Source organism: Euwallacea fornicatus, chromosome 23 (assembly GCF_040115645.1).
Source record: "Euwallacea fornicatus isolate EFF26 chromosome 23, ASM4011564v1, whole genome shotgun sequence".
NCBI lineage: Eukaryota > Metazoa > Arthropoda > Insecta > Coleoptera > Curculionidae > Euwallacea > Euwallacea fornicatus.
The window spans coordinates 2880176-2894725 of record NC_089563.1 but is presented as its reverse complement, the minus strand read 5'-3'; the positions used below and the strand labels follow the sequence as shown (position 1 = coordinate 2894725).

Below are 14550 nucleotides of genomic sequence, written 5' to 3'. Positions count from 1 at the left end.
TTTTAGCTTATTTAAATCTGCCATTTTCGTGGCATACATACACCCGACTTCTTATGTGGTCTCACAGGAACTAATGAAGAAACGTGAAACCCTGTGATCTAAGGGGGCCATTCGATTTCACCTTCACATCCTATCCAGGCTGCGTCGCAAGTAAGCTGATTACTAGACAGACAAGATAAGAAAAAATTCAAGCCACTATCAACTTTATTAATAACACTTAAAATGGCCTTCTAGAACGTCGCATTTGTCGCATCTACGCGTTTTGAGCACTTACTCGAATAAAGATTAATTCGTTTCTTTTTCTTCATACCTGTTATCGCTGCCGAACCGTTAGAGTTTGCCATAAGACGTATTACATGAAATGTGTTCAGAATGAGAGGATAAATCAGAAAATGTCATACAAAGTTTTTTTTGCATTCATAAGAAAAAAAACATAACTTCAATTCACTGCCACTTTTGTGGCGCACCTTGTATATCTCTGAATGCCGCAGAACGGCAGTTTTTTTTAACCTTTTCAATTCTTATATAAAAGGTGTTTTGAAAATAAATTATTTATTTTTCCAACTTTCCATACACAGTATATATTAAAACCATATTCAATATTGGCTATGGCGTAAGCGATCTTGAATCTTTTAAATTTTAAGTATGCACCGCTTTATTCCCTTAACTCTCAAGCTTCGTTTTAGTTAAGTCATCCTCATTTTTTGTTTAATCGAATCGCAGGCAGAAATAAAAGCAAATACTACATAATGAAACATTTATTGATAAATAAGTACATATTAAACTGAAAATCGAACGTTTCTTCACAAGTACAAAATCCCTAAAAACTACTAGTTGTATTTACAAAAGGTTTCAAAAATCATTCGGTAGGCAACTCAGACGTACAAAATCATAAATAACTATAATCTACTAAACCTTACATAACTAGAATATTTAAGAACATTGACTAGAGAAAACAGCGAATCTATCCACAGTAGAAAAGAACATTCTTCGTAAAAATTGTAGAGAGTATTTGCTGAGAGTAAAAGTGCAATGGATATTTTGGAAATTCAATTGATCAGTAATGATTGTCAAAGAAACCTCCAAATTAACCAAAAACTTCCTGTTATGTAAATTAATATAAAACATATATAGGGTGGTCGAATTGTCACGGTTCCGTGTTTGTGTATCGTAAACTCTCAGATTTAGAAAATCGATAAAATGAGACAAAATTTGCTACACTTGATGATAAGAATACCAAAACCAGATTTAACAGGTTTTTACTTCTTTCAGTAATTTTTAATGTAAATCAAATATGGCCACAACGGTTACGAATTTAAATTACCATTAAGCTTGGAAATCTTTACCCAATTTACAAGTTGTTCTAACTTACAAGGTTTACGAAATAGCAATATCGAACCATCAAAATTGGACCAATCCATGCATTCAGGATGGTTCATTAACAGTGCGGTATCCGGAAGCTGGAGACACTACATGTCAAATGATGCCCATTGGCACAAACATGGCCTAATTGAGAGCTGATATTTCCAAAGTTAAAATTTGAATTACGATTATTCTGAAAATATTTATATTAGGAATCTGAAAATTGGTAAAGTCAGGTTTTTTAGACGACGAATAAGGGAGCCCCATTTACGACCAATTTCACCGGTACCATAGTTAAAAAAAAATTCGATCTATACAGGGTGTCCCGAAATTAAAGCACCATATTTAAACAACGTAAATTAGGTCAAAAAATAACACCAAAACTTTAAATAAAACAATGTCGGAAAATGCTTCCTTAATGAGGTATGCCTCTTTAAAGACGTAACTCTGATGATGGTAATTTTGAAATATTTCCAAAACGGTGCAAGATAACTTTATGAAATTTGGTACGATTTTATACCTTATAAGCCTCAATTGACTGATGTGGCTGAATGGAAATTATTTCGTCAGAGGCGTGCTGCACGGGTAGTGTCGGGGTTAAAAAATGCTAGATTTTTTTTATGTGCCCCATTTTTTAGTTGCTGATGCAAAATTATGAAACCATATACGCTTCCAGAAAAAAAAGACACTCTTGGTTCACGATGCTAGGACGCTTCGTTTTCGAATAAAATGAATTTAAACATTACAATGCATGACAAATACAAATGATTTACTTTCTGTGAAAACTTAATAGTAAGCTACGAAATATTAAACAATGTTGACTGTCAATTTGATGTTTATATTTATTCTGTTGGGGAGTTTCTTTGTGTCATTATTAAGCTGTTAGTGAAAAATGGAGAAATTTTCAAGTAGGGAGCTTGCCGATATTCATTTTATTTATGGGTTCTGTAATGGTAATTCGCGAGCCGCCGTAGAAGAGTACAGAAGGAGGTACCCGAGAAGAAGAATACCTTTTCGATCTGTTTTTAGTCGAGTACATAGAAATTTAATCGAATGTGGTTCTTTTCAACGTTCTCGAGGCCAAGGAAGACCTACAGTAGATTACGATTTCGAGGATGTGCTTAATCGAATAGAAGAAAATCCTCAAATTTCTCTAAGAACGCTTGAAAACATTACAAACATACCAAAATCGATCGTAAATACAGTCGTTAAAATAACAACAGATAAACAGTTATTTCGAATATTAATTTTTAGATAGGAAGAATGACTCGGATGCAGGGATTGCATCCCTTTCACTATAAAAGGGTTCAAGACTTACGAGAGGAAGATTTTACAGTTAGGATGAATTTTTGCCAGTGGGTTTTGAATCACCAAAATGTTTTACATAATATCTTGTGGTCTGATGAGGCTAGTTTTACGAGAGACAAAGCATTTAACATCCATAACACACATTATTGGGAGTATGAAAATCCAAAAGTCGTAAGGAGAACACATTTTCAGCATAGGTTTTCTGTCAACATTTGGGCAGGTATCATAGGAAATAGATTAATAGGACCAGTTGTATTTCCAAACCGGTTAACAGCACAACACTATTTACATTTTCTTCAAAATGAGCTGGCAGGCCTATTAGAAGATATACCATTGCATACCCGATTGCAAATGTATTATCAACAAGATGGGGCACCAGCTCACTTTGGAAATAACGTGAAAAATTGGCTTGATGAAAAGTTTCCAGGCAGGTGGATAGGAAGAGGTAGTCCAATAACCTGGCCCCCTCGATCACCTGACCTTAATCCCCTGGATTATTTTTTTTGGGGCTTTATGTGTAGCATAATCTATGCCACAGAAATAAACACGAGGGAAGAACTGTTGGATAGAATCAACTTAGCTGCTAATCAAATAAAAGAAAATACGTTTCAAATTTCCCGTGCCTCCCAGAGCATAAAAAAACGATCTAGACTGTGTATCCAACAAAACGGAAACTTATTTGAAAACTTACTTTGAAAGTGCGTCATTTAAATTTCTTGTTCGTTTTTTATTATTGTTTAATCGTTTTGATGTGTTTAATAAAATATCGCTTTAAGCATCATTTGTATTTGTCATGCATTGTAATGTTTAAATTCATTTTATTCGAAAACGAAGCGTCCTAGCATCGTGAACCAAGAGTGTCTTTTTTTTCTGGAAGCGTATATGGTTTCATAATTTTGCATCAGCAACTAAAAAATGGGGCACATAAAAAAAATCTAGCATTTTTTAACCCCGACACTACCCGTGCAGCACGCCTCTGACGAAATAATTTCCATTCAGCCACATCAGTCAATTGAGGCTTATAAGGTATAAAATCGTACCAAATTTCATAAAGTTATCTTGCACCGTTTTGGAAATATTTCAAAATTACCATCATCAGAGTTACGTCTTTAAAGAGGCATACCTCATTAAGGAAGCATTTTCCGACATTGTTTTATTTAAAGTTTTGGTGTTATTTTTTGACCTAATTTACGTTGTTTAAATATGGTGCTTTAATTTCGGGACACCCTGTATATCCAACAGAAAATTTAATTGTGCTCTTGCTTCATTTACGCCTAGAAACCTTTAGAATAATTAAAAAACCGAATTTAAATTTTAACTTTGGACACCCCGTAGACTTCCGAAATGACCAACTTTCGGATTTCTCATCGTTGATAAACCATCCTGTATAAGTAACTTATTAAGTAATAAATCTGTTGGTGTGTTGATGAGAATGAAAAACCATTCTCATACTACAGTCTCTTTCACTTGAGGATTTACTCGGATATGTAGCTAAATATTTACACGAACATGAAATTTTTCTAATATACTTCGAATAATACTTTTAAATACAGTAAACCTGTTTTAGAGGCCACAAAACGTAAGTAACTCAATGAGAAACTTGCCCCAACACAAGGGAGTCTTTAAAATAGTCCCAATTATTGTTTTCTTGACAGAAAAACACTGAAAATTTATACGCTAGAACATGACGCTTAGGATGATTTTCACCTCTTCTTTCCCCAAAGGTCAAAGTTAAACCCTGACCCTTTCAAGAAACGGGGTGTTTTAGACCCAGCCGCGTCTTCAAGACTTGACTGACTGCCGGCAGGGGTTTCGTAAATGAGTCGTTTGGATTATTCCCAAGTGGATTCTTGAGGTTTTCGATAAGCTGAAACAAAAGAGAAAAATTCTTTTAAACAGTGCTAATAAAGTAAAAGGAAAGATAAAGCGATTAATACATCAATTCATAGTTTCAAGTTTATTTTTAAATGAAAATTAAAGTGAAATTCTTGGTGTACATTAATTAAACATGACTTTAGGTGTGTTAATTATTGACGTGAACGTAAAGATGTTTCAAGGAGGTCAATTCGAATTTCGCAGGAACTCATAATAAATAACAATCATGAATCACTGCCGTGAGGCCTTATAATTCATTTCGAAACTTTCCGTTATACCTGATATAATTTGGATTTTTAATTCCAAAAATGTCGTCCGACTTTGAAAGGATCATTCGATTTATTTTTACTGTTTAGGAATCACTAGAATATATTATCGTGATGAAAAAATTTTTGCGGTTTTAAACAATTTTTCCACTATTAAAAACACACATATATTACATGTAGGGGGTGCCGCGAGGAATAATCGTTAAAATGCAGTTAATGTGGTTGTGGTAAAAACAACATTATTGAACAAATTATTGTGTTTTATGGCACCTTTATAAAATTTCAAATATGCAGAATTGTACAATAGTACAATGAAATGCTATTCGGTTTTTCTCTTCCAGTACTTTTATCCAGTACTATACATATATGTATACAGGGTTCGCCATTACTCCGGCCTTGGTTCCTGGTGTCTTTATATAAATATCAATATGAAATGTTTAGTACAGTACTCATTTATATTGGAAAGCTGCATGATTTAATAATATTTTTGTTTATACAGAGTGTTCCGTTTTCGCTGGGCAGCACAAAGTTATAATTTTTTAAATAGCAACCTATAATTTTTTTTATGCCATTTGGTGAAACCTTAATTTAGAAGGAAAATACATTAAACATTTTTTAAATTGGTTGCGGCGTTGCCATATTAGAGAAATTTCTTTAAAAATGCAGCGTCAGAAAAAAATTATCACAAAACTGGTGTTTTTTGAAATTTTGAAATTTGTTTTTGTAAAGTAGTAAATAAAAGTCAGAGGTACCTAAAAACTTTAAAACATTTTTTTAATGCACCATACTTTTTTTGTATAAGAGCGCTAATTTGCAAATTTTGCAAATTACTGAAACTCGTTTTTTTTTAAATGGTACCCATGATTTTTTTCAAGACCTTCTAATGTAGTTTTTAATTCTCTGTTAATTTACAATAACATCTTTTCATCTAACATTTTTTGAAATTTTGTAAATATCTCTATAACTGTAAATGTTAGATGAAAAGAAAAGAACCCTGTATATACAGGGTGTTTCCTAATTACGTGTAAAAAATTTAAAGGCGTAATCCTCGACTGATTTTGAGTCAAAAATGTCTAATAAACATATGTCTGCAAATACCTTGTTTCCAAGATACAGGGTGTTGAAATGTGACAAGAAAAAGAGATTTTATTTCCAAAATGACTCAATTTGGGTGTTTGAATTTTAGAAAAGACAATTTTTTGGCGGAATACTTTAATGATTAATTATAAGAATTGCTTTTTATTAATTATAATAATACCACCAAACCTTTAGAAACCTTTAAAACCTTTTTCAACGTCTTTCAGTCAACACCCTGTATCTTGGAAACAAGGCATTTGCAGACATATGTTTATTAGACATTTTTGACTCAAAATCAGTCGAGGATTACGTCTTTAAATTTTTTACACGTAGTTAGGAAACACCCTGTATATATATATATATATGCGCCTACAGTTAAAAACTATTTTTTAACGAGAGGAGACGCGGGGCATCTCGACGAAGCGATTTTTTTCTTACGAGAATAATACAAAATAAAATCAGAAAATAAACCTAAAAAGAATAGATTTCACTTGAACTAACTTGAACGAAATATGTCACGACTTGGATAGATTTAAGGCTCAAGTGTTAATTGTGTTTTTGTATACCTGGTAGAGTTCAGATACGTGAGAACTTTTCTACAAATCGACTACCAACCAAATCTCCCAACCAACTGGAGAACCCTCATCAATTAATCTCATCTATTTATACGTTTCCAATAATCAAACTTTGAAAAACAATAACAATTAGCCAGGTTGTAGATGTTATTTTTAACCATCGAAATGACCCTTTCCCGCTTGTTAAAAGTACCCGCTTTGAGAATGTGCATATTATTACATCCCGATTTACGTAACAGCCATTATAGACCGGTACCAAGTTAATAATAGCCGGTATCGTTTGCGTAAGTAATTAAACATTATTTGTATGTATGTATGTAACATCCTTGTGACGGTGTTCGTTAGGGAAGTTGAGACACTCACCGTTATAAGTTGATCGAACCCGAAGAGGAGACCTTCTTCGTAGTTGCCCTGCACCCAAGGTGTTCGGTGGTTCACGCTCTTCCCCTCGGGCAGTTTATTTGTCTTTGCAAAATCAATAAGCCACACTCCCACTTTAGAATCGTCGTAGATGATGAACAGGCTGCTCCCGATCATCTCGCGGCACTTAAAGTATTCTGACTGGTCTATCCTACTCCTAATGTCGCACAAACGCGCGATCAGTCTTTCCCTCACTGCGTCTCTGCCACCCAAAAAGGTATCCAAGGTGCGGATTACCTCTTCACTGGACTTGACTTTCTTCAGATCGGTAACGGGAGGAGATCCCCGACATTTCATCGCCTCGATTCTAAAGCCGTGACTGCAAGTGGACGACTGCAATTCCCTGAATTGCATGTAGCGCAGTTTAGTCACGGCTTTTTGTCGATGTTCCTCTTCGGTTGGGGCCTTCGAGTCGATGGCCACCATCTTCTGGTAGAGATCTGGTCGAGCGACGGTCTTGCGAACCTCTGACTCTAAGAAAGTCCTAGTGCCCATTTTGATGTCGATCACGTAAGGGTCCTGAAACAAATTATTAGTTTAGCCCGGTTATAGTGGAATTAGCGATTTACTTCATTTTTGTATTTCGATTTGTCATGGAAACTTCTATATATGTCATATACAGGGTTATACATATAGGGTATGATTCTGGTGGTGATTCTCGATCTCGTGCATTTGGCATATTATGTTGAAGTTCCACGGCACTCTGCACCGCAAATAATTTTTAAAAAATCATAGTTTCATCGGTTCCATACCTGAAACCCATGAAGGAGGTCTTGCAGTTCGATGAACATCTCTCCTTGGTATTCGACTTCGCGGTAGTACTTAGGTACGATGTCTTTGAGTACTGGGTCTTTAAGCAGCTCCTCGTAGACGATCCTTTCGGTATTGTCGGAGTTAGGGGAGCGCTTCTTCCACACCGTTCCCGGACCGGCTGGGGCGAGGCTGTCCGGATGACCACTTAATTGGAACCAGTTGGTACTGCGGCTTTTCAACAGGACCGGGCTGGCAGGGAGGCTGAGATCTAAAGCATTCTAAAAAGAAAGAAGGTGCTTTAATTATTTAAACGATGAAAGGATCGAATTGGAATCATTTTTTTCGAAGATCATTGTAAACTAACAATATTGGAATTTGAAAAATGTCGCTCAAAAGATATTTCGCGTGAATTTGTGTGCTGACAGGCGCGACAACCGAAGATATCTGATAATTTCAATTTAATGACCGTTTTAATAAGTTATAAATTAGAAAAACATCCTGCTTATTTAAATTTCGATTATTTTATTATGAGGTTCTACTTTCCACCGAGATTGACGTCATCGTAGACGACCTGGTTTTTCAAATTTTTTAACGTTGGATTCGATGCAGAAATCAATTATTTTAATATTCATTTTTTGCAACTGCAAATAACTCTTTAGCAATTTAGTCGCCTCGTTTTTGTCGCAAAATGCCAAACTTCAGGACTACATAATCGGCTACATCTGAAAATTGATTTCACAGGAATTATTTATGGTCATAACAAGATGGAGCTCCAAAATGGGTTTTAAACACTGTGTAAAATAGGCAAAATCCCAAAATTTTGGCTGTGTCGGCAGTTCGGTTCATGATTTATATATTTTAAGGACGTGATTCATTCGAGCAGCAAACTACAAGAAAGAGCTATGCTCTGCTGTGTGATAAGTGCTGTCTGATAGCAAATTTTATGCTGTTTCATGTGGTATTTAAATTTTTGCTACATGGAAGCGGCCATTTGCAATTTTAGTAAACATGTAGCAATGCCACGAAATATCGAGAAAAAAATAAAAACTCGATATATCTTAAACCGTCGAAGGTCGAACTTGTGGAATGGTAGTCACCCCGCAAGAAATAAAAAGCGGAGCCCGGCCAAAAGGTAATTTCGGCGTGGGCACGATGCCGGCAACGTCTTGCCGTTAAGTCAGTATCGCAAAGCTCCGGTTAAAATGGCGCAACGTCCCATATGGGTAGGTTGCCAAGCTCCAGCAAGAACGATCCTGACTTAACCGTCGCGTCGTAGGAACTACCAAACTATTAAAAAAATCGGAATTACCTCCGTCCAAAGTCTTATATGATTAAGTTGCAACTGCGAAACGTTTTATTAATCATTTAATTTAGGTCCATGAATTTGTATTTATGCATGGTTAAGAAGTCAAACCACTCTTGAAAGAAACCTATTCTCAAAATATATGAAGCCCATTGAAAACTGTCCCAAAACTATTTTACTATTGTTATTGTTTGAGGCACTAAGCCGCTTACGGATTTTTGAAAAACCGCATGCACGTTTACGTTACTACAACAGACACAACGTTGGCATTAATCAAATGGTCGTTAATCTAGAACAACGCAAATCTAAACTCGGATGGACAGGAAATACGCATAAGTCTAATCCACTTCCTCGCGTTGCTCAATAAGCCGGTTTGACGTCATTTTTTTCGCAAAAAGCATATTTATTATGCGATATACATATGTGAGCGACCTCAAAACGTATGCCGCTGAATTATCACTCCTGTCAAGGCAATGAGAAATCAATGCATTTTAACGACGACGTGCCTACGTACCTACCGAATGTCCGCGCACCGAAGGCTCGTTGGGTCAATTTGCGTATTATTAGTGCTACATTATACATGAGAATGATGAATTTTGCAATATAATTTTGAGGCGCAAAGTTCTTTTCTGGCAGAATAATCATTAACCAATTAATTCGGCCAATGAGTTCAACTGCACTAAGGTCAAGTCTCTGACGCTAGTGGTCTAATCTGAGAGCACGCTCTAGGAGTGTGAACGTGGCCTAAGCCGGTCAATTAAATTTATATATATTCCATTAAGACTAAATTTAGAACCGTTCGCTCGAACGATGCTAATAAATGAATGGAGGCCGAGAACAGGCTTAATTACATCCAGTACAAGACATTCCCAATGCAACTGGGAAAGTACCCTTCTTTAATCGGAAATGCCTGATATAGTTTGTTATGTTAACGTAAGCAGAAAGAGGAAGTATCTTCGAGGAATTCCTAGTTTTTATTACTTATTCTTTCGTTTGCAGTTTTCGAAATATTCATCACATGATAGAATTGAACCAACGGGGCAGGATATGACGCAGACCGAATAGACAACTTTGACAGTGACGCACGTATCGAATAAGAATGACGATGACGTCATGTCAATAAAAATGTAGATGAGCGGAAGTTGTAAATCGGATAGCAATTGAGAGTGAAAGGGAAATTACGTTTTTACGTTGTCCAGAATAGTTCAACGATCGTATTTGCGCTGTCAAAGCTCCCGTGCCATGATTCAACATTACTAAAAACTTAGTTCGCGCTCTCACACGTTTTTATAAAATTAGGGCCTGATCACGCCTCTGAATCGACAGTGACATTGACGTGTCGGGTAAACTGACGTTGGAACAGACGCAAAGTTGGAGGGTTATCAAGTTAACTCATATTTAAATTAATTACTCTGTTGAATATAAAATTTCAAATTGTTTTTATTTAATTTGCTCACCTCACTTTCATCAAGTCGTGACATTGACATTGCCTTGACATTGACAAAGTCACGTCACGCTGGAGAATTATATCGAAACCACACATCTATCTAAATCGTCTAGATTCAGATTGGTTCCGCCTGACACCAGACCAAAAAATCCGTAGATACTAGAAAACCTTAAAGCGTAATTTCTGACTCTTAAGCAAACTGTGTTTAAGACAAAACTGAAGACAGTACCTATCAATTATTGTTAGTTTAACTTGACGTAACCTTATTAATCTAATGCAGTATCTGGAAGCTATTGTGAAAATTTAGTAAAACGTTGCTTAATGAAATACAGAGAGAGAGAGAGAGATGTTTTTTTAAAGAAAGCTCCCTATCATTAAAATTTTGAAATCGATTTTTAAACAAGAGATTTTCTGCGATTTCGTTGCTGTAGGACTGGAACTTCAGTTTGAAGCTATCCGATTTTAAGCCAGTTTCTCTCATACTTTTTAACGAAATTCTCTGGAATATCGAAGTAACCCGAACTGATCTAACAATTTATTGAATTAGGTACCCTCAATCGGCCAAAGCTTTTACGTAGATTTGGAAAGAACTTAAACTGATTTCTTTAAACGCTCTGCGCCCGCCCGATTTCTTCCATGGACGATGAAGCAGATAACCCGTATTTATCCATAAATTTTGAAAGAAATACCCTTAACTGACTTTAGTTTTTCCGCAATTTTCAACTGAGTAGCTAGACTTTTTTAACGCAAGTCCTAAGGTCAATACGACCCTACATTGACTATTACATTCGTGTCAAAAGTGGAAGAAATAATGTTTGAAGGACGTTAGTTTGCTGGAGACTGCTGAGAACGAGAGAATCGACATTTCTCGCGTCTTAACGTTACGTCTCGCAGCTTACGTTGACAGCCCCACAGAACAAACTCTACTTTCAAGCCAGAAATAATTTGAAGCGACTTCAGATTTTCAACCAGGTAAAGTAACCTGGCTTAACTTAAGCGACTAAGAGTGTTGCGACGTCATTTGAAATCTGAAGTAGCCTAGATTGGGCAGATTTTTTTCAAACTGTAAAACAAAAAGTAGTGTGAACTGCCAAGAGTAATTACGAAAAACCAAAATTTTGGGAAAGTTTTCAACGTTTTGTCAATAATTCGTTTGAAGTAAATCAAAAATGCGATGTTGCATTGTCCGAAGACGTTAATTTGAAGCTGTTAAACTATTAACTCCTGGTAATAAAATAAATTCAGCAACAAGACTGACCAGTTATGATTTAAAGCTTAAGTGTTAACCGCCATCGAGACCTCACGATACTACAGTACCCAAACAAATTAATCTGTCACTGATCATTGATTACTTACGACATCATACATAATCTATTTATAACCGGAGCCAATTGGCTGAAATGTAAATCGTGCCTTAATGAGAAAAATATGCGATCATCTTGGAAGCACGTGGCCAAGTTTCAATTAAATATTTCTTGTGTTCTGCATTTCTCACAATCATCTTCTTTTTTTTTATATATTACTCTAAATCTACTTAGTTAAAGGAAAGATATGGTAAAAAATAGACGATCAACATGTTTGCGTTAATAAATGGGGCCTGTTAATGAACGCGTTTCAAATTTTGTTTAAACAATCAAAGTCCGGAACACAACAATGATTGATTTTCAAGTGCGATTATTTGTTATATTGAGATGTTTGGTCGGGAATTGGGTTAGTTTACTGTTTAGTCTCCAACTTACAAAAGCCAGAAATTTCAACAGCGACATCTCTTCCTCAGCGTTAACGTTGTCGCTCGCCTGTTTTGATCCATTAAGTTTGATTTGTTTGGCTTTCCTCCACCGCTTAAAGGCATTGTGGGGAGAAGGAGATCTTATCGTTTTGCCTCCAGATTGACGCCCGGATTTCCATATCTCCGAGTCCTCTAGGTCTTGTTCGCTAGTCTGTAACAATAAGAAGCACGTGCGTTACTCCCTTCACACTAGGAGACTGAGTTGCGAGGGGGAACTTTTAAGGTTGAAAGACCAGTAAACACAAGAGTAAACAATTTCTCTGGCGTCAAGTATCGTCTTATCAATTAGTAAACCCAACTGTGTGGCGGCAGAAAATTACTTTTACAGTAGTGAGAATTGACATGAGCGGTGAGAATCAACGAATGTTCTGCATATGACGGATGAATTAACGTAATTCGCAATAGAAAATTTTCCATTAATAATTAGCGGCACCACTCTTATATCCTTTACAAAACACGATGTTTTGTCTATTCTCATATGATTTTTGTTTTTTTAAACAATGAACTTCTGATTTCATAACAATCGATGCGGTGTAAATAAGGTCAGAAACATCCATCTATGGGAATTATATAAAACTCTGTCGATTTAGATAAAAAAGTTCGGAATAATAACAATATTACGGAAACAATTACTCATTGAAATGTCATCCAGGAGTAATTTAGCACTTTGAAACCATTACCGTACGCGGAAAAAACGCGACTGCTGAGAAAATTAATTTTTACATTCGCGTGCGTTAAGTTGTCGTTTCCACACTAGTGTGGGAAGAGGATCGGGAGCTGTTCTATTCAAAAGCGAGTGCAATCATTGTTGATCGAACAAAGACTTTGAAGCCTCAACGTGCCGGTGCAAAAAAATGGTATTTCTAACTGGTAGAGATTTGACATTAGTCATATTAAGGAACAAACTTTAATTTAGAATCTCTTGGTGCTTTGCAATTATAATCATCGTCGTATGTGTTGATATTCATGTTATCTCTTTCCCCCGCCTAGATGAATCGCTGCGATTTGAAAATCTATTTTCTCGAACCAGCCAGGAATGGGATTTTTCAAAAGTCCGACGTTGAACACACGAGACTGTGGCTACACTTGTTCGGAAATTGTCTTTCCCGCACCACACAGGACGACAGTTCCGTGCCGGAAAGAATTACCTTTCACACTTCGTAGCAGAATAGTTATTGTGTACGATCTCTTGCAAAAAATAACATGCGAATGGAGCCATGGTAAAGACCGAATAGAACGCTTAAATTGCGAAAAACCGTTCGTAACATCCAGGTCCGTCCTAGGGAAAGAAATCAGAATCGTCTAAAAATGAGGAGATGGATGAAGAATTTCCGTCAATTAAATTCATTTCCAAAGTAGTGGTAATACGAAGAAGGCGACAAAGTAACAAGGAAGAGGAGACTACTCCCTTATCTTCCGCAGAGCACTCACAACCATCCATCCTCGTCATAAACCACAAATTGTGACTAAAACTTATGACGCGCACTAACAAAGATGACTTATGATATGGAAAAACGCTCGCGCTATCATTAAATTAGAGTAATTGGCCCAATTATGAATTGCGAAGATATTGCGTGAAATTGCAAGCAAGATTGGAAATTACCACGAAGAGGTACTGGAAATATTCGCAACTTGATTGTGTCTCCGACCAAATTTTTGTCTCGGATCTTCAAAAACGAGTTCTGACTACTGTCTGACTACTGTCCGACAACTCATCTGAACTAAGCTGAATTGACTGAATCGATCCTCCAATAGCCACAAAGTCGGTTCAGTGCGCGTCCTTTTTTTAGGATGCATTTGAATTTCTTTATATTATTTCTGTGGATCTGCTCCAAATTTAAAAACGTAAAAATTCACAAAAAAAACTTAGAAAAACTGAAAAATTTTATATCAGGATGCTTTCGACAATTCGTAGACGAAGTGAACTTTAATGTCGCAGTTGAATAAAAGCTGGTTTTTGTCCTTATTCTCAAATACAAAATCCCAGGTATAGGCAGACAGTGGCGTACTGAAGATAAAAAGGCTGTTGTCCTTTACAAGTTTATTACAGTGTCTCCAAAACGTGACATTAGTCTAACAATGAAACAAGACTTTTATTGAGATATTGGCGTCACAGGGACTTAACGAACCTGATTGTGTCTGATCTTTGGTTTTTACAATGGAAACGACTAGAAAGATGAGATACCTACCCTAATAAACCTTAATTGGGCTCAATGCTTCTGTAGTCTGGTTATGGGGGTAGTATGTGTTGAAGCTAGAATATTCAGGGGCATAGTATAAGAGTACATCATAGAATTAAATAAACTGATGTTTGGAAAATGGCGTTAAGGACCGGTTTAAGCAACATTTATGACCACTTCAAAGACTGTTGCATA

General features: G+C 36.2%; 1 protein-coding gene across 6 annotated transcripts in view; it reads right to left on the bottom strand.

The window, feature by feature from the left end:
* Nucleotides 1-743: 743 nt before the first annotated feature.
* IP3K1 (inositol-trisphosphate 3-kinase-like protein) overlaps nt 744-14550 on the bottom strand; it is a 75283-nt gene continuing 61476 nt past the window's right edge. For 4 of the 6 annotated variants that reach the window (XM_066295847.1, XM_066295849.1, XM_066295862.1 and 1 more), the window contains 4 exons: nt 12126-12326; nt 7636-7914; nt 6827-7402; nt 744-4537 (listed from right to left, as the gene is read on the bottom strand). In XM_066295847.1, the coding sequence (XP_066151944.1) occupies nt 4418-4537; nt 6827-7402; nt 7636-7914; nt 12126-12326 (1176 nt within the window). In that variant the 3' untranslated portion in view covers nt 744-4417. The remainder of the gene's footprint in view (nt 4538-6826; nt 7403-7635; nt 7915-12125; nt 12327-14550) is intronic. The other 2 variants (XR_010733324.1, XM_066295867.1) reach the window with 2 other exon arrangements.